We start from the raw sequence: 18,048 nt of genomic DNA, 5'->3' as shown, positions 1-18,048 counted from the left end.
GTGGGCACTCTGAGTATTGTCACACGGACCCTAAAATTTGCCACTAGCCTTAGATGATTTTGACGTACCAAATGATCATAATAATGTTTGGTCTATCTGACTGTTTATTAGAAACACATTTTTTAAGGTTCCAGTACTTGGATGGTTTTGTATTTTGTGTTTTGCTGTATGAAGTGATATAACAATGTCTGTTCTATGTCACTGCTTCACTGAACACAACTTTTCAGAGCCGTAGCACCTGTTTCTTTAGGCATAAGAACCTCTGCTTGAGAGCTACAAAATACACTCAGACTCAGACTGCCTCTGTGTTTGTTTCTGTTTGTCACAACCGAATCCTTACCCACCTGCCTCGAGAACCCACATCCCAGGGACCCCCATACCCGGCTGGGGTGGTCCGTGACAGAGCATGATGGCCAGACTTACCGCCACAGCCTAGTTACAGGATATTCTTTGGACTTGAGGGAGTGGGCAGCCATACCTGTGACAAGGACCCTGAAGGCACAAGGTCACCTGCTTGGCTGTAAGGACTGCTACCCAGTCCTGCCTCGGTGTGTTTTGCCTACAAGCCCTGGGCCTGAATGGTGAAGAAAGCCTCCTTCGTGGTCTCCAGAGCAGCCCAGAGTCCCAGCCTCGTCGTGCAGTGTGTCACCTAAGCATGTCTTAACGTCACCTACTGCCACCCCCATTTGTCTCTGTGTCTCCATGGCCCCACATGTCCTGCGTCCCTGTGACCAATGTTCTCTGCATCCCGTGTCTTCATGTCCCAGGCTCTCTGAAGTGGCTGTCCTGCTCTTTTCTTGTTGCCTATGCCTGCCTGCCAGTATTATTTATTTACGCTGTTTGCCAGTAATGGCCGTAAGCTCACAGCTGTCTCAGGGAGATGGCACCCTGCCAAGAGCCCTCTGCTGCCTCCCTCGCTGCCTTATCCCTCCTGTGGCCCACAGCTGCCAAGACTGTTGCTATCAATAAATGGTTTGGCCTAAGGATTGAAAAACATAAAGAGGGGAGGAAAAAAAGGAGGAAAGAAGGGAGGGAGGGAAAGAGAGGAAGAAAGAGGGAGACAGAAAGAAAATGTTCACAAATAGGACTGTCTTGGGAATTTTCCTCCAAGTAAATCCCCTTTTATATTTTGCCATCAAGGGCACGATTAAACCCCTGGAGCACCGGGCAGTGCAGCATGTCGACTTCCAGTCTTCCTTCTGAGTCCAAGTTTCCTTGCATTTGGAGAGCTCCTTAAGCCACCCTCAAGGACAGCAAGCTCTCTGTATTCCTTTGTAGGTCACTAGGTCACACTCATCATCTTTGCCTCCAAAGCATCTGAAGATGTTGGGTTATGGGGTGTCCCGTATCCACTCAGGGTGTCCCCCGGTGGAGGCGGGATGCGGGAGGTTTTTGGTTTTTTGGTTGTTTTGGGTTTTTTTGGATTTGTTTTTTTTTTTTGTTTTTTTTTTTGTTTTTTTTTTTTTTCCGAGACAGGGTTTCTCTGTGTAGCCCTGGCTGTCCTGGAACTCACTCTGTAGACCAGGCTGGCCTCGAACTCAGAAATCTGCCTGCCTCTGCCTCCCACATGCTGGGATTACAAGCGTGCGCCACCACTGCCCAGCTATGGGACACGGGAGTTTTGACTGAGCTTACCCCACGCTAGCACTGGGCAGGCTATGGGAAGCCACTGGACCCTGCTCCAGGGGTGGGGGAGCGTTGTCCAAGGTCCCTGGAAACTGTCAGAGCCAGCTCGGAGGTCCCCAGGCCTGCACAGGGCTGGGACCCTCTGGTTCTCAGACTCCTGGGCACCCATGCACCGCTGGATGCCACGGAAGAACTGAGAACGGAGTTGGGGGCCAGGGGCTGGACCTAGCGTGGGGCCAAAGGGAAAAGAGGGGGAGCTCCTGCCGGGTCCAGGGGAGGGGAGGAGAGTCCTTGGCTTGCTCAGTGAGCGGGCAGCATGGTTTGGTGGAGGCAGGGGAGGCCTCCTGCAGGAGCCTAGACAGGTTCTTTAGCAAAGACTATTGCTGCCCACGGTGGATCCTGATGAAAAGAGGCAGTCCATGGTTTCAAGGCATTTACTGTCATGGCTGAGAGTGGTGGTGAGTATCCGTACCCCACTTTCTCAGGGCGGGCCTGAGGTTAAATACCTTGTGCAGGGAGCAGTGTCTGGGAAGAGGAGTTTATTGGCTAAGCCTCCAGGCCTTTAGATACCTCATTAAAATGGAGATCTGTCTTGAGGCTATGTCCTCTACCTGTGGAGGGCCTTGGGGCATTGCCCTTACATGACTGATGGCCACAGACCTATGGAGAGCTGCAGCCCCATCGGGAGCATGGTGTCCAGGAGCATGACAGAACGTCACCGCGGTTCTAGCTCAACCGGAAACCAGGCTGCCTTTCACCGTCCTGCATGCAGAAGTCATTTAAGGGAGGAGAGATGGTTTTGCTCAAGGTTTTTGACGGAATGATCCATGGTCTCTTGACCCTGTGTGCTCAAGATCATCACGGTGGCAGGGCCATGAAGTGACAGAACTTCTGTCAGCTCATGGAAGTCAAGACACAGAAAGAAAGGAGGCACCATGGACAAAACACCCTCAAGGCCCAAGGCTAATCCCTACCTTCCAACAAGACCTCACTTCCTGAAGTCACTGGGCCTGCCAAAAGAATGTCACCAAGTAGGGGCCAAGAATTTAATAAATGAGCCTGTTGGGGACATTTCCTATCTAAACCATACCACCCTTCCTCAGAAAAGGAAGTGGTGTGTGTGTGTGTGTGTGTGTGTGTGTGTGTGTGTGTTCAGGAGCTGAGGGGGACCTAGGAAGTTACTCAGTGAGAGACCGTTTGACTTGCCTGAGCCAGAGCTGCCTTAAACCCCCAACTCAAGGGGAAAGAGAGGGAAGGAGAAGGAAAGTTGGGTGGAGCTAGAGCCAGAGGAAGGAAGAAAACATGGAGAGGTGGAGAAGGAGAGAAAGATGGCAGCTAGCTGGTCAAACTTGTGATTTTCCAAAGGGGCAGTGCCTAGAGGACAGACTCCACTCAGCAGGCAGCCTTCTTGCCTGTTTGCCTTCTCTCCCTACCAAAGCATCTCTCTAGACCTGAGTTCCACAATGCTGACCTTTGAGGACAATGCACCTTTCTCCTTCCTCGCTGCCAGATCCTAAGCTGCTCCCCTCCCCCAGCTCTCCTCCCCTCAGGACTGGCTTCTGAGCAGAGAACAGCAGCCATCTAGGAGCCCGGCTTTCTTGGCCTTGTTGGCTCCTCTGCCCCCTCCCTGTACATGTGGGGCCCCTCTACACACTCACAGACCACAGGACAACGCAGGATAATCCTGAGGTTTTATTTGATTATGCAAGGGGAGGGTCTGAAGACGCTAAGAAGGCATAAGAGAGGGCTCCAGGGAGGACCCCGACTGCAGTGCCCCGCACTGACAGCATGGGACTTGTCTAGGACGTTGATGACCTCGGTCACCTTGATGCTCCCGATGTGCTGAAAGTCGGCCAGAAGCTTGTGTGACTCCCGAGTACAGCCCATGATGAGGAAGGTGGTGTTGAGATTCCCTACAAGGAAGGGAGGCAAGATTCAGGGAGAGCTTCAACGACCGAGAGTCCTGCTCTCCTCCTGGAGACCCCTCGCCAGCCAGGACGCCTGCTCTCCCACCAAAGATTTGCATTCCAGGAACCGTACCTGGTCTGACTCGGAATCCATGTGTCTAGCCACCTGCACTCCAATCTTATCTCGGATCCCTCCAGTCTCTCCGGTGTACCAAAGGCTCTGGAGACCCTACATTACCCACTTAATGAAAGTCGGCCTGCTCTCACCTGCCTGGAATTGTAAGGTGGAACTGTAACACGTGGAAGCAGCAAAGGGGCAATTCTCAGTGGTGACAAAACTCGGAAGGCATTCCTGGTCGTGCTTGCCCACGCAGGTTGGACAGCTTTTGGCAGAAGGCAGTGTGGACATGGGTTGGCTAGCCTTGAGTCTCACAAAAGGTTCCAGGTTGGTTAGATTGTTGCAGAGATAGGACCTGCAGACACGGCTGTAGGAGGCGATAGACACTCCGGGTGGAGACACGAGGTAGGAGATTTGTGGAGGGTAAGAAAAGGCAGAGCTGCAACCTTTGAAGCTCAAGACGCCCTTATTGGTCCCTGAAGAGCAGAGGAGCAGAGAGGTTACTGCTGCTGGCCCAGCACAACTCAGGCTGCTCCCCTCCCTAAGCCCTGGACGCCCTGGACTCCCCAGGCCCCGGGATTAGCTTGCGTCTTCCGTGTCCACAGACTGTACCTGCATGTCTGTCTTCTGGTCCTTCTTGCTGCTCTTGTTCCTCTATCTAAGCCGTCCTTCCCTCTTCCCCGGTTGTCCCTGCCCCCAGGGACCTGTCACTGCCATCCTACACCACAGTTATCTGAGACCCACCCCAGTAACCCCTAGTCCTCCCTCTCCCTCCTTAACGTCCCCCAGAGCAGTCACACAGAAGTAGCTGGTGTGTCCCCTTTCGGCGTGCCATTGAGGCATGTGAAGTGCTTCACAGTCACACATTTTAATTGTGTTCATGTGGTAGTGTTACAGTCTAAAATGATCAGCACTATTCTTTTAGGGTCAATCTGTACACGTATGAGTGTATAATCTGTGTGTATGTGTGTGTGTGTGTGTGTAATCCCAGTGTGTATGTGTGTGATCCCAATGTATGTGTATATAATTCCAGTGTGTGTGTGTATACTATGTATATAATCCCAGTGTGTGTATATAATCTCAGTGTGTGTATATAATCTCAGTGTGTGTGTATGTGTGTATATAGTCCCAGTATATATAATCCCAGTGTGTGTATATGTATATAATTCCAGTGTATATATGTGTGTATATATAATCCCAGTGTATGTGTGTATGCATAATCTCAGTGTGTGTGTATGTGTGTATATAGTCCCTGTGTATATAATTCCAGTGTGTATGTGTATAATCCCAATGTCTGTGTGTTTATAGTCCCAATGTGTATGCGTGTATAATCCCAGTGTATGTGTTTATAATCCCTGTGTATATAAACCCAATGTGTGTATGTGTTACAATCCCATTGTGGATTTGTGTGTGTGCACCCATGTGCATGTGTGCATGTCCATGTGTGTATGCATGTGTGTGTGCCCATGTGTATGCGTGTGTGTCCGTTTCCATGTGTGTGTGTGCGTGTGTCCGTGTCCATGTGTGTACGTGTGTGTGTCCATGTCTGTGTGTATATGCGTGTGTGTGTGTGCACGTCCGTGTATGTGTATGTCCATGTATGTGTCCATGTGTGTGTGTGTCTGTGTATATATATATGTGTGTGTGTCCGTGTGTATGTACGTGTGTGTGTGTCCGTGTGTATGTACGTGTGTGTGTGTGTGTCCGTGTGCATGTGCGTGTGTGTGACCCTAGTCCCAGGTGATGGACTACAGCTAAGAAGGTGGATGGGTAGGAGACAGAGCAGCGGTGAGTCACCTGTCTCGATGAACACCACAGTCTCCTCGCAGCCCTCTCTCTGGTTGCACACCATGCTCCTCATCAGAAGCCACTTCCAGTTATTCAAGGACACAGCTCTGAAGGCTGAAGCTGTCGCCTCGTAGCACAGAAGAGCTTCAGTGCCTAAAGACACAATATTCTCCCAGTCATCTGTCTCCCACACCACCTTCTCTTTTTGCATGTTGGTTCTTTAGGAGTTTTTTGGGGAGAGGGGAAGTTGTTTTTAATCTTTATTTTTGTCTTTGTTTTGTTTTTTTCGAGACGGGGTTTCTCTGTGCAGCCCTGGCTGCCCTGGAACTTACTCTATAGACCAGGCTGGCCTCGAACTCAGAGAACCAAACCATCTGCCTCCCAAGTGCTGGGACCAATGACCCATCACGGCTTCCCATGTCACCATCTTAACATCAGCACGCAGAAAGCCTGACCCCTGAAGGGAGCAGATACTCGGCCCACTTTCCACCAGAACATAGCACAGCCTCCCATATGTGGCCGTATAGCATACGGCCCTGCAGGACATACAAGGCAGTAAAGAGACGGCTTCTAAGAGGCACAGCAGCTGCAGAGGTCTCCAGTCCCGCAGTACCATGGTTCCGTGTCAGGGTCCTGGGTGTGACAGGTCACTCTGGAGCCAATTTCAGATGGAATCTCAAGTTTGGCTCTTGTCAGTGCCTGAATCCTCTGTCCACCTCCCTGTGGGTCACTGTGTCTAGGGAAGAAAAGCAACTGTGTCAGCTGCTGTGGTATGGGCTCCCTTGAGACCTTCAATGACACAGGTTTCCCATCTCAGTGGTCTCCCCTTCAAAATAATTCATACCCAGCACTATCTACATTTCAAAGGACACCTCTCGCTCTGCTGCCTGGGTCCTCCCTCTGGCCGTGGTGCGGATCCAAGGCCCACCATTACACAGGCTGTCCTCCGGCCAAATGCAAGGCAAGCAGAACCACGAACATGAGAACTGGCACTTCAACGTGAACCAAGCGTGGTGGGTCACACCTGCACACCTGCAGCTCCAGCACAGGCTAAACCTATGCTTAAGGCCAGCCAGGCCAAACGAACAAATTCACTGCAGGAGACCCCGTCTCAAACACAAAAAGCTTGGGAGAGAGTAAATACATATATTCCTCAGTACCCTTTTTTGACTAAGGAAATGAAAAGATATTTAGAACTGAAGGATAGCAACTGTAATGCATATCACTCACAGACAAAGATGCATATAAAATCTGCAAGAAACTAAACACAGTCTAGTTACAGTATTACCCCATCGATTTCATAATACACCATGGTGGTGTATGCCTATAACCGCAACATTTTTAAGGGGGAGATTGGAGAACCAGAAGTTAAAGATCACCTTGAACTCCACAAGTTCAAGGCTAGCCCAGCCTACCCTGTGTCAAGCAAACAACAAAAACTACGCAAAACATGTAAACTTATTTAAAGCAAATGGCACAAGAAAATACGTTATTATTATTTTTTTTTTTTTTTTGGATTTGGTTTTTTCGAGACAAGGTTTCTCTGTATAACCCTGGCTGTCCTGGAACTCACTCTGTAGATGAGGCTGGCCTCGAACTCAGAAATCTGCCTGCCTCTGCCTCCCAAGTGCTGGGATTACAGGCGTGCGCCACCACCGTCCGGCTTACGTTATTCTTTAAGCCGATAAAACTAAGGCTCTTCTTTACATCACCAAGAAAAAGAGAGCACAGTTTGGCTAAGTCCATGAAGAAACTATCCTCTCAACAGTCAGGACTAGGCATTTGAGGAGGTGCTCAAATCTAACTGTAGCCTGGGAAATGCAATTATCTTGCAAAGTGTACAATTTTTTATACAATTCACAGACTGACCGCAATCAGTGAGCTGGAAAAGAGCAAGTGTCTGCAGGCTTAGGTAATAAAGACACCTCTGTGCACTGTTGTCTGTGGAGGGATTAAGGGAAGAACAAATGGGACCCCTGGGAAAAGAGGAATTGGGAGTTCCCACCAGTGTCTGAAGTCTAGTGCAGGGAGAAGTCTGACAATAGTCAAATTAGGCTTATAAATGCCCACTAGATAAATATAATGAAAATCTCCACCCTCCAATACACAAGGAGTCATCATTGTGTGATGTGATAGGTAAGAGGTTCACCCTTCCTAAAACTAAGGCAGTGCACCATCTGCAAGAAGGCACATCACAGAATATCACACCACGGTGACAAAGGCCTTTAATTCCAGCACTCGGGAGGCAGAGGCAGGTGGATCTCTTAGTTTGAGGCCAGCCTGGTCTACAGGGTGAGTTCCAGGACAGCCAGGGCTACACAGAGAAACCCTGTCTCGGAGGTGGGGTGAGGGAAGCTAGAGAGATGGCTCAGCAATTAAGAGCACTGACTGCTCTTCCAGAGGACCCAGGTTCAATTCCCAGCACCTACACAAAGCTCACAACTTTCTGTAACTCCAGTTTCAGGGATCCAACAACTTACACCAAAGCACATGAAATAATAAAAATGATTTAAAAAGTATAGGTGTATGCATGCACGTGGATTAATCATAAAAAGCAGAGTCCTGTCATTAAATCAGACATTACCACATCCACAAAATCCTCGTATACACAAGACACTATACACCTCTGAAGATCACCCACAAAATCAGAAGAAACACACTAACCACCTAGGACGACTGCCTGCCTGCCTGCGGGAAGCTTGAGGAATGGGGATGGCGGAAGTAATTAAAACCGCGTGGGAAGGGCTACAGCTGCCAGGCTCCGGCGCTCTCCCAGCAAAACCAAAGTTGTCATCTCCAAATCCGAGCTCTAGCTGGGAGATCTCGTGCGCTTTGTCAAACTCTTCTTCATTCACAAAACCCATAGGACTATCCATCCCCGAATAGAAGGCCAACTGCTTAAGCGCTCGCTCCTTTCGCGCTCCCTCCTCCCGAGGTTAAAGCTCAACCTCTGTCCACCCCGCCATTAAGCAATCGCAACACCCCAGGCCGGGCAGAAAGCACCTCTCCAGCTCCAGGACACCTCCTCTGCATAGCAGCAGTCCAGCTGGAAGTCACTTCTGCCACCTTCTTTAGCCAGGAATGCCACAGACACCTGTGCGTGCCAGAAGGCAGGCTAAGAAGCCTGCACTACACACCAGACATGGACGGGGGAACGAAGGAGGCCTCAGCGCCAAGCCCGGGTTGTGCGCAAGCGCAGTGGGTCCGAGTCAACGCCTCCGGACCGACCGCGGAAGCCTGTGGTTCCTGCGGTGGGGGCAGGGTGGGGGCAGGGCCAGCCTCGCTCTGGCTGAGCTAATTCGACGCCCCATTGGCTGCCTGCTTCCAGAGTGAAGAACAGTCTGGTGAGGTCAAGGCGGGAGGCAACGCGTGTGAGCCTCAACTCGACGCGCTATTGGCTGGCGTGATTGTTGCCGCGGAGAAGCGGGTAGGCAAGAGAGGGGCGGGCCATCGGGAGACGAGCGCCAGCCCCATTGGTTGCGCCGCGCCGCTGGAGCGCTGTGCTTGGAGCTCATTGGTCCTTGTGCGAAGGGGCGGGAAAAGCCGTTCGAGCCGGCCGTTCCTCTTCGCCACTTTGTCGCCCTTTTGCCCCGGGGCCTTCTCCTGGCTGACTTGTGATTCGGCTCGAGGCTGTGGTAACCACCCGCTGGCGGCATGAACACCATACCGCCCCTCCTTGCCCCCCCTCTCCTGAGCTGGGTCCCCACCATGGCCTCCCCTTGCTGCCCCCTCGCGCTGCTCATCTCTGCCCCCACCCCCACCTGCTGAGCGCGGTCCTCGTGCCCAGCCCCCTCCCTGGGGCCCTGGAGCGGGAGGGGCCGCGGGCCCAGCGTTTGGGGGCGATGGATGGCTGCTGGAAGGGGGGCACCCTAGGAATGGTTGCCTGGGAAGGGGCAGCGCATGCCGCCTGCACGGGGTACAGGGCCATGGGCGCCGCGAGCTGCGGCGGCTACACGGGTTTTCAAGACGCCCGTGCAGTTGGGGACGAGAAAGTGGCGTTCTGAGAACACCTATGGCCTCCATCAGGACCCCACCCTTAGCAGGGACTCGGTAGCCATTTGGGAAGGGGGATGGATTTTTTTTTTTAATGACAGGGTCTCATGTAGGACAGACGTCAACTCCTAGCAGCAACCTTAAACCACTGATCCTCCTGCCTCGGCCCCACAAAACCTGTCATCTTAAGTATCTGCCACAGTCAGGTTTTGTTGTTGTTTGGTTGTAAAGATAGTCAATTGCCCAGACTGGCCTAGAACTCACAACAATACCCCTGCCTTGCACTCCTAACTGCTGGGATTACAGGTCTGGGCCAGCCTGCCTGGTTTAGTAAATACTTGACTTGTTAACCTAATGGAGTCTGGATAAAATCTCTAGCAAGTAGGTGGTATAAGCCAGTAGTGTAATCTCAGTTATCCAGGAGGCTGAGGGAGGAATTTCTCAAATTGAAGGCCATCAGGGACCGCTTATTAAGACCTCGTATCAAAAAAAAAAAGTGGGGAAAAGTGGGGAGACTGGGGAGGCAGCTCGGGAGAAGCATTTGGCTAGCGTGTGTTCAATGCCCTTTAAAAAAAAAAGATCCCCTCTAGTGAAAATGGGATAGAAAACATTTTTAAATATTTATTTTATGTATATGAGTACACTGTGGCTGTCTTCAGACACACCAGAAGAGGGCATCAGACCCCATTACAGATGGTTGTGAGCCACCATGCAGTTGCTGGGAATTGAACTCAGGACCTCAGAGCAACCAGTACTCTTAACCGCTAAGCCATCTCTCCAGCCCTATAGAAAATCTCTTGGAGATGATATTGTTACTATAGAGTACAAAAACAAAAGCCGGGCTTTGCTAACAGACACCTTCAACCCCAGCACTCTGGAAACATAGGCAGATGGATGTGTATGAGTTTGAATCCAACCAGGTCTTCATAGAGCATTCCAGGCCATCCAGGGATACACACATAATAGTGACATCTTGTCTCCAAAAGTAATTAATTTAAAAAAGATCAAGGGGGCTGAGAAGGGGACTCAGTTAATAAAGCACCTTGAGCACATTCGTGAGTACCTGAGTTCAGATCCCAGCATTGAAAAGTGGGTGCAGTGACATATACCTGTGATCCCACTAGGGGTGGGGAGCTGAGACAGGCGGATCTCTGAAGCTCACTGGCCAGCCAGTCTAGCTACAGCCGTACACTTCAGGTTTAGTGAGATGACCCTGTCTGGAAAAAGAAACTGGAGAGCAGTGGAGGAGACACATGTAATGTCAGCCACTAGGCTCCAAACACGCTTCCATACTGTTAAAGCACACCCTAAAGTCACAGTGATGGCAGAGGAAGAGTGGGTTGAATTGGATAGCTCACGTGGGACTTAGAACTGAGGGGCCACATTAAAAAAGTATTTGTAAGGACTGGATAAATGCAAGGATATGATGACAGCTGTTGAAGGGCCCTCTGTGTAGACCAGAGTGTGAGCACACTTGAGGGTCTGGGGGGTGGGCACACATATGCCCGAGCCTGGCAGAGCATGCGGGTGAGCAAAAGGGGAGGATCTTTGTGTTGAATGAATACTTAAAAAAAAAAAAGAGAATCTGTGAGAAAGGTTGTGGGGTGAAGAGAAGCCAAGGTGACGGCTGGGTCCTGAGAAGGCCGCAGATGTGGCTTCCAAACAGCAGAAGGGCTGGGTAGGACAGAACCCGTGTAACTGTCCCGACCCACCACTCCTGCCCCTAGATCCATGGACCCCACTGAAACGCCTGCTCTCCACCACTGTGCTGCTGACTCTTCCCCAGCGGATGAGGCCAGAGGGCCCCAGAGCACAGAGCTTATTCCCAGGAGACCAGTCAGTCGCTCGCCAACCTGTGCCCGCTGTCGCAACCATGGGGTCACAGCCCATCTCAAGGGCCACAAGCGCCTCTGCCTCTTTCAGGCTTGCGAGTGTCACAAATGTGTCCTCATCCTGTGAGTATATGGTTCAGGGGGGACGGGGACGGGGACTCTCCTCCAAAGGCCGACTTTGACTTGTAACACCCCCTCTCTTAGGGAACGTCGGAGGGTCATGGCTGCCCAAGTGGCCTTGCGCAGGCAGCAGGAGGCACAGCTGAAAAGGCACCTGGCTCAGGGACTGATGAAAGGGGCGGCCCCTCTGAAAGCGCCACTCCGCGTCAAGAAGGGAGCCATCCGGCCGGGGGTCCCTTGTGAGTGACTCTGCTTAGGAATGGGACAGGATGTCGCTGTGGGACAATAAGGACAGGTGTCCCTGTCTGAAACTAAGTTAGTGTGGACTTGGGCTCCGTGTCTCCTCGCTCCGAGCCTCACCTTCTCCAACTATGAATGTGTTCAAGAGCTGGGCAGGGGTGGCGCACGCCTTTCATCTTATCACTCAGGAGGCAAAGGCAAATCTCTGAGTTTAAGGCCTGACTGATCTACAAATCGAGCGTCGGGATAGCCAGGGCTACATAGAGAAACCCTGTCTTGAAAAAACAAACAAAATGTGCTCAAGAGGGCTAGAGAGATGGGCCAGCAGTCAAGAGCGTGGTCTCACAAGGCAGGTCACAACCACCTCTCTCCAGGCACTGCACACACGTGGTACACAGACAGACAGACATGGAAGCAAAATGCTCATACACATGAACACGTACAATTTTATTTATTTATGTGGGCAGGGATACAGTGACAGCTGAAGAGAGAAAACGGAAGGGCAGGGCAACGGGCTGGGTCAGGGAGAAGGTCCAGCTCTGCAAACCTAGTGACCTGAGCTCAGTCCTTGGAGCTGCAGAAGGACAGAGGAGCAGAACTGACTGCCCACAGTTGCCCGGGCCTCCATGTGCACACGGTGGCGCCCAAACACAAAAATACACATTTTTAAAGAAAGAGAGGACTGGGATGTGGTGGGCACGTCATAATGCCAGCACTGGAGACAGAAGGTTTAAACCAGCCACGCTAGCCCCCTGCCTCGGGGAGGCTGCGCAGAGGCAAGCATCAGAACAGCCTGGCCATGGCAGCGTGTGGAGGCTCAGGGCTTCAAAGCCAGCCCGGGCCTCGTGAACCAAAGAATAAAGAAGCCAGAGACCTTAGCTTAAGTTCGGGTAGGAGAGGAGTCAGGAAACGGGCTCACTGATCTCTCCCTGGTTCCTCACAGCGGGAAAGGAGAACATAGCACCCCAGCCTCCGAGTCCCCATGGAGCAGTCCCACTGGTCCTGACACCCCCTGGGAAGGTAAGAGACCTGCATCCTGCGGGACAGCTCCTAGCCTGGCTCCTGCCCCGACAGTTTCCTCGGTGCTCTCTGGGCTCCAGCTGCAGCCCTGACTTGTGATGTGCTGAGCAGGTGAACTAGGGTGGGGCTGACGAGCCTCCCACAGCTGCAGGCCCCACCCTCATCCCAGAGCGTGCTCACTTCAGGCTTGACCTCTGCCCTTGCAGGAGAACTATGGGCCACTGCTGCTCAGCCGCCCCCCGGAAGCCTTGCCTTTGCCCTGGACTCCAGTGCCTCCTGGGCCTTGGGGCCCTGGACACTGGCTGCCCCCAGGCCTCTCAATGCCACCTCCAGTGGTGTGCCGCTTGCTGTGCCAAGAACCTGCTGTCCCTCTACATCCTTTCCCTGGTAAGACGTTAATTCACCTTGCCACCAACCAGGGAGCGTGCAAGAGCTGGTCCTAGACTCCGCACATTTGTAACAAAGGTGCGGCTTGGTGTTCCTGTGGGACCCTAACAAGTGGAAAGGGGGCCTCTCTGACCCCGCTGCCTGCCATTGGACCCCCTTCCCTCTACTTAGACTACCTGCTTGGGCCTCAGTGGATGTGCCTAGACCTGCTGGGACTACCAGGGTATGGGGAGTACCCAAGGGGACTCACGTTCTCTGAGGAGAAGAGGGGGGGACAGTGGGGGAAGGATTTGTAAGGGTGGGACTGGAAATAGAGGAGAGGAGGGGACTATGATGGGGATATAAAGTGAATTTAAAAAAATGAAGAAGTTAAATTTTTTTTTTTTGGTTTTTTGGATTTGATTTTTTGTTTGTTTGTTTTTTGGGTTTTTTGTTGTTTGTTTGTTTGTTTGTTTGTTTGTTTGTTTGAGACAGGGTTTCTCTGTGTAGCCCTGGCTGTCCTGGAACTCACTCTGTAGACCAGGCTGGCCTCGAACTCAGAAATCCTCCTGCCTCTGCCTCCCAGAGTGCTGGGATCACAGGCGTGCTTCTTCCACAGATATTTAAATGCTAAGTTTCCACTTTACCAGAAAGGGGAGAGGAAAGGGGTGCGGGCAGGGGAGGAAGCAGTCGCGTGACCCTGTACGCTCTGTGGGTTTGTCTCCTTAGCCTTTGACCCTGGCACCTCTCTCCGGCTGCCCACCCATGGGACCCTCCCGAGCTGCCCAGGATCTCGCTCAGTGCTGACGGCCCCACTTTCTGGAGAGCCCCCGGGACCCCCCAACCTGCCTCACACGTAAGCAGGACACAAAAGGAAGTGTGCTCACTTGGACTCTGTCTTCGTGCTGTAGACTGTAACAGCTGGAAGTCTCAGGCTGAGTGTGCAAGTGTGCTGTGCACACTGTAATCCTAGAGCTGGGCGGGCAGGGCCAGCAAGGTGGGGCCCTCAGAGCCTTCTGTGAAAACAGGGAAAGGTCACAGACTGGCAGGCAGGCCGAGCTCCTGTGTCCTGAGGCTGTGCGCCTCTCAGAACCATCCTATCCTATCAGTCGTTTCTACATGCCATTCATCTCAGGCCCTTCTAATAATTAACAGCACCGATGTGCCACAATGCACAATCAATAAACAGTTTGGAACCAAAAAAAAATTAAAATAATTAAAAACACCTAACACTGGCCCGAACGTGAACAAGCAGTTCACTCTTCTGAAACAGGTACAACAGGGATGGGTTGTCTGGTGACACGGAAAGGCACAGGTCCGGGCAGATGCCATTAGAGCAAGCTTCTTGAAGGCACTATTCCTTGGGGACAGGCAGCTGGGCTAGAGGAGAAGGCTAGTGGAGCAGACAGCACCCAGGCCCTCGCTCACCATTTCAGTCCCCAGTGACTGCCTAGAACCTTCACCACAGCCTCAGAGGGGAGAGCTCACAGATATTTTCATTTTATACAAAGTAAAATGGCCAAGATAATGAACAGGACTTACCCAAACCCACAAGTTCTCCAGGTCCCAGATCTGAATGCCCCACCCACTTGCTGTGTCTCTCTCCTTTTTCCAGATGTTCAACTCTGATACTCCAGTCCTGTGGCACCCCAGACTCTCTTCTGCTACAGCCCCAGGTCTCGGGAAAGAAGTGGCAGCCAGGAACCTGGGAGGAAGTTGAATCTGTAGAAGGGAAACCAGGGGATCAAAGGAAGGAACTCTATGCAGGTCGCAGGGAAGTGGGGTTCCCAGTATGCCCTCCATGTCCTTCGCAGGCCCCCGGAGCCTCCTGCCTGGCCTGGACATCCGGCCCCTCAGAACGGCAGCTGCAGCGGGAGGCCGCTGAGGCCCTTGTAGGTCTGAAAGATTCATCCCAGGCTCCCCGCCTGACCCCATCTGTCCCCCCTAACCCTGCCTGGATCTCTCTGCTCCACCCCTGTGGCCCACCAGGTAACCTTCCTGAGAAGAGAGGATGAGATAAGTTTGGTTGGGAAATGGTAGCTATTAGAACAAGCAGGGACTAACCAAAAGTGGGGCAGACACTAGTTGAGTGCCCTCAGGTCAGGGCCCCAGAGTTTCTGAACCAGGCCTGAGACTGTAGTTGAACGTTCTTCTGAGCCACTCCTTACCAGTTCTGTTCTGAATGGCAATGTCCAGTGCCTTGACGCCAGGAAAATGAGGCCCCAGGAAGGAAGAGACTTCAGGGGTTGACATACAGTGAAGCGCTGCCCAGGCTGGACTCCAGACCCCGCCTTCCTGCTCAAGTCTAAAAGGGGGTGAAGTAGCCAGGTCTGGACTAGAGGGGCTGATAACTGTTTTCCAGGAGCTTCTATTCTGGTTGGGGAACCTGGAACCCTCACAAGGCTCAGTGGCAATACTGGAAGATATGTGAGGAAGGAGAAAATTCAGTGGAGCAGAGATGAAGGCTGAGAAGGCCCCTGTCCAGTGCTGTAGTGGTCTAGAGCTGTGGTTCTTAACCTGTGGGCCACAGCCCCCTGGGGATCAAATGATCCTTTCACAGAGGTCACCTAAGACCATGAGGAAAACAGAGATTTGCATTACAATTCATAACAGTAGTAAAATTACAAATAGCAAACTATGAAGTAATAACATTTTTATGGTTGGGGGTGAGGTGGGTCCCCACAACATGAGGAACTGTATTAAAGGGTTGCAGCATTAGGAACCACCGCCCCAGAGGATCTGCTGGGCCCAGGAGAGCTGGGGCTGGAAGGCTTCTGATTATAGATGTGGCCTGTGAGTCTGGAACAGCAACTGTACACAGGGCATCAGGGAATGTTCCGAGCTAGACAGAGCATGGTAGCTTTGGTGGGAGGACTAGAGAGAGCAGGACTGGAGGCAGGAGCACCAGCAGAGAGTAAGAACACAGGCAGGGTGGGGCTAGGTCAGTGGGACTGGCGGAGTGAGGGTCAGTGGCCTGGGTTGACCCGGACCTGCCTCCCTGTGCCCTCAGCGCCTCCTGGGGGAAGAGGATTCCAGCCTGTTGGCCCACCTCTCCGGCCCAGTCCAGGTTCCTCTGTCTCTCTGCACATTGGGCGTCTGGGATCCATCTCCCTCCTCAGCTAGAGAGCAGAGGTGGAAGCTCTCACTGGGACAAAGACGGCCAACCACAGCACTGCAAATTTGGTATTTATTTATGAGTTTTGCATGGGATTTAATGTAATGCAAGCTTCAGCCTTTTTTTTTTATATAAGCTTTCCGGTTCCTTTTTTAGTGTGGGTATTTCCTTGGCTGAAGGTGGATATTCTTGTAGCCCGTTTAGATACTAAGCCCCCAATAAAGGCAGTTGGGCAGTTTAAGATGGCCCATATGTAAATACACTTTGTCATGAGTGTATGCTCTATACATGCCTGTGTTCTTATGTCTGTCTCTGAATGTGAAAACACAGGAATATGTTCACTTTGTATGTAGGTTTCTGTAAGCAAGAAATAAACCTTTGCCATTTCAGCCATGGAGTTTATCATCAGTAGTGTATCCTGACTTAAAGGAAGGGCTGTCTCTTGAGACTTCCACAAAGCTGGGCGTGTTGGCTCACTCCTATCACATGCTCTGTACCTGATATAACCTGTTTTCTGCTATCCAGAGAGCCTCAAATTAAAATACCTACACCGGGGTCAAGTAGACCATCTAAAGGAGATGGCCAGATGGGGGCTGGGAAACAGTTTACATGCCTGATCTGCAGGCAGCCATCTTTGACCTGTTCAATTACTCCAGGATGAAACATAGGCTCAGTGGTGCCACATCCTCTGATTTTTTTCAAGAGAAATTTGGAAACTAGGTTTCTGTGTTCAACATCTTATAATAATTTTCAAACATTGATACAGCCTCCTTTAAATGTTTTATTGGCCAGATAACATAGCTTCAGGTCAACTCTGGCCAATAGAGCACTAATTTGATTCTAATCTAACATGACATTTTCCAGATGGGAAGTCAGAACAGTCAGGACAAGAAGAAAGAAGTTAATCTTTATCAGTTTTTCCTAACTAAGAGGGTTCATTGTGTTTTTTAAAAAGTCCCTGTTAGAGGGTCTGGGGCTGTGTCACAATGCTTGCGTGGAACATCGGGGCACTAAATTCAATACTCAGCATGTCACACAAAATATAAATCTGAAAATACAAGATTCAATCAAGGATTAGAATATTTTCCATTTGTTGAGTACCAACAACCCCATCAGCAACTCTGTATGCAGTCTATGCTAAAAGAGAGAAAGTGGTTAGCCCAAAGTTCATGGCCATTTTCTAGAAACCAATCAGAAGGATTCCTTGTTGCACAGAATGAAAGAGTTGAGGTTTCAGGGAACACATCAGGCAGAAAGAAGCACTTCTCACAAACAACTCTCCCATTTCCTACCAAGGTTGGTATGTTGGTTTTGGTTGGTGTTCTATTGCTGTGATAAGCATGACCAAAGCAACTTAGAGAGGGGAGAGTCTATTTGACTGACAAGTCCCAACCACAGTCAGTCACTGGAGGGGTTCCGGGCAGGAACTCAAGGCAGAACCCTAGAAGTAGGAACTGATGCAGAGGCGCCTGAGGGGCACTGCCTCTTGACTTCTTCGTCTGCTTCCTGACTTCTTCGTCATGATTTTCTCAGCCTGCTTTCTTACACATCTTAGGACTACCTGCCCAAGGCTGGTATCAACACACTAGGCTGGGCTCTCCCACTTCAATTACTAATCAAGAAATTGCTCCACAGACTTGCCTGCAGGCCAGCCTTATTGGAGCATCTCCTGAATTGAGGTCTTCTTCCCAGACGACTGCAGTTTGTGTCAAGCTGACAAACTAACCAGTACAGTTGATCCTTTGCCAACTTAAACACACACACACATATATATTCACACAAACACATACATGCATAAACACACATGTACACATATATTCACACAAATACATACATACATGCATATATAAACATACACACACCACTATTTAACAATTTCCTTTCTTGCTTATCCCCAAGATCTCATGTTAATATTAGTATCAC

The 18,048-nt window shown here is 51.0% G+C and overlaps 2 protein-coding genes across 4 annotated transcripts; one reads left to right on the top strand and one right to left on the bottom strand.

Annotated features, from left to right (window-relative positions):
• Positions 1–3,303: 3,303 nt before the first annotated feature.
• Positions 3,304–14,037, bottom strand: Lypd4 (LY6/PLAUR domain containing 4). 3 transcript variants are annotated; one of them, XM_052169192.1, is made up of 5 exons: positions 13,898–14,037; positions 5,989–6,175; positions 5,449–5,592; positions 3,801–4,127; positions 3,304–3,539 (listed from the first exon to the last, which is right to left on the bottom strand). In XM_052169192.1, the coding sequence occupies exons 2-5, from the start codon at positions 6,053–6,055 to the stop codon at positions 3,319–3,321; spliced, it is 759 nt and encodes a 252-aa protein (XP_052025152.1). In that variant the 5' UTR covers positions 6,056–6,175; positions 13,898–14,037; the 3' UTR covers positions 3,304–3,318. The 3 variants fall into 3 exon arrangements, with proteins under 3 accessions (XP_052025152.1, XP_052025149.1, XP_052025155.1); XM_052169189.1 differs by lacking the exon at positions 13,898–14,037 and adding an exon at positions 8,443–8,615; XM_052169195.1 differs by lacking the exon at positions 13,898–14,037 and adding an exon at positions 8,443–8,615 and having other exon boundaries at positions 6,053–6,175.
• On the top strand, positions 11,164–16,500 carry Dmrtc2 (DMRT like family C2). The gene is made up of 8 exons (XM_052169185.1): positions 11,164–11,387; positions 11,469–11,623; positions 12,568–12,644; positions 12,851–13,031; positions 13,740–13,866; positions 14,626–14,686; positions 14,825–14,999; positions 16,021–16,500. The coding sequence occupies exons 1-8, from the start codon at positions 11,164–11,166 to the stop codon at positions 16,131–16,133; spliced, it is 1,113 nt and encodes a 370-aa protein (XP_052025145.1). The 3' UTR covers positions 16,134–16,500.
• Positions 16,501–18,048: the final 1,548 nt, after the last annotated feature.

This window comes from Apodemus sylvaticus, chromosome 1 (assembly GCF_947179515.1).
Source record: "Apodemus sylvaticus chromosome 1, mApoSyl1.1, whole genome shotgun sequence".
In the NCBI taxonomy this organism is placed as follows: domain Eukaryota; kingdom Metazoa; phylum Chordata; class Mammalia; order Rodentia; family Muridae; genus Apodemus; species Apodemus sylvaticus.
The sequence above is the reverse complement of the archived record's forward strand: the minus strand, read 5'-3'. Positions and strand labels throughout refer to the sequence as shown.

What these genes read in the sequence shown, in the direction of transcription:
- Lypd4 (XM_052169192.1), bottom strand. Translation starts at nt 6,055, where the DNA reads ATGGTACTGCGGGACTGGAGACCTCTGCAGCTGCTGTGCCTCTTAGAA. An exon ending in AGCCGTCTCTTTACTGCCTT is followed by an intron (nt 5,593 to 5,988) that starts GTATGTCCTGCA and finishes TTGTGTCTTTAG; the next exon opens with GCACTGAAGCTCTTCTGTGC. An exon ending in TGTGGTGTTCATCGAGACAG is followed by an intron (nt 4,128 to 5,448) that starts GTGACTCACCGC and finishes TCTGCTCTTCAG; the next exon opens with GGACCAATAAGGGCGTCTTG.
- Dmrtc2 (XM_052169185.1), top strand. Translation starts at nt 11,164, where the DNA reads ATGGACCCCACTGAAACGCCTGCTCTCCACCACTGTGCTGCTGACTCT. An exon ending in CACAAATGTGTCCTCATCCT is followed by an intron (nt 11,388 to 11,468) that starts GTGAGTATATGG and finishes CCCCTCTCTTAG; the next exon opens with GGAACGTCGGAGGGTCATGG. An exon ending in CCCCCCAACCTGCCTCACAC is followed by an intron (nt 13,867 to 14,625) that starts GTAAGCAGGACA and finishes TCCTTTTTCCAG; the next exon opens with ATGTTCAACTCTGATACTCC.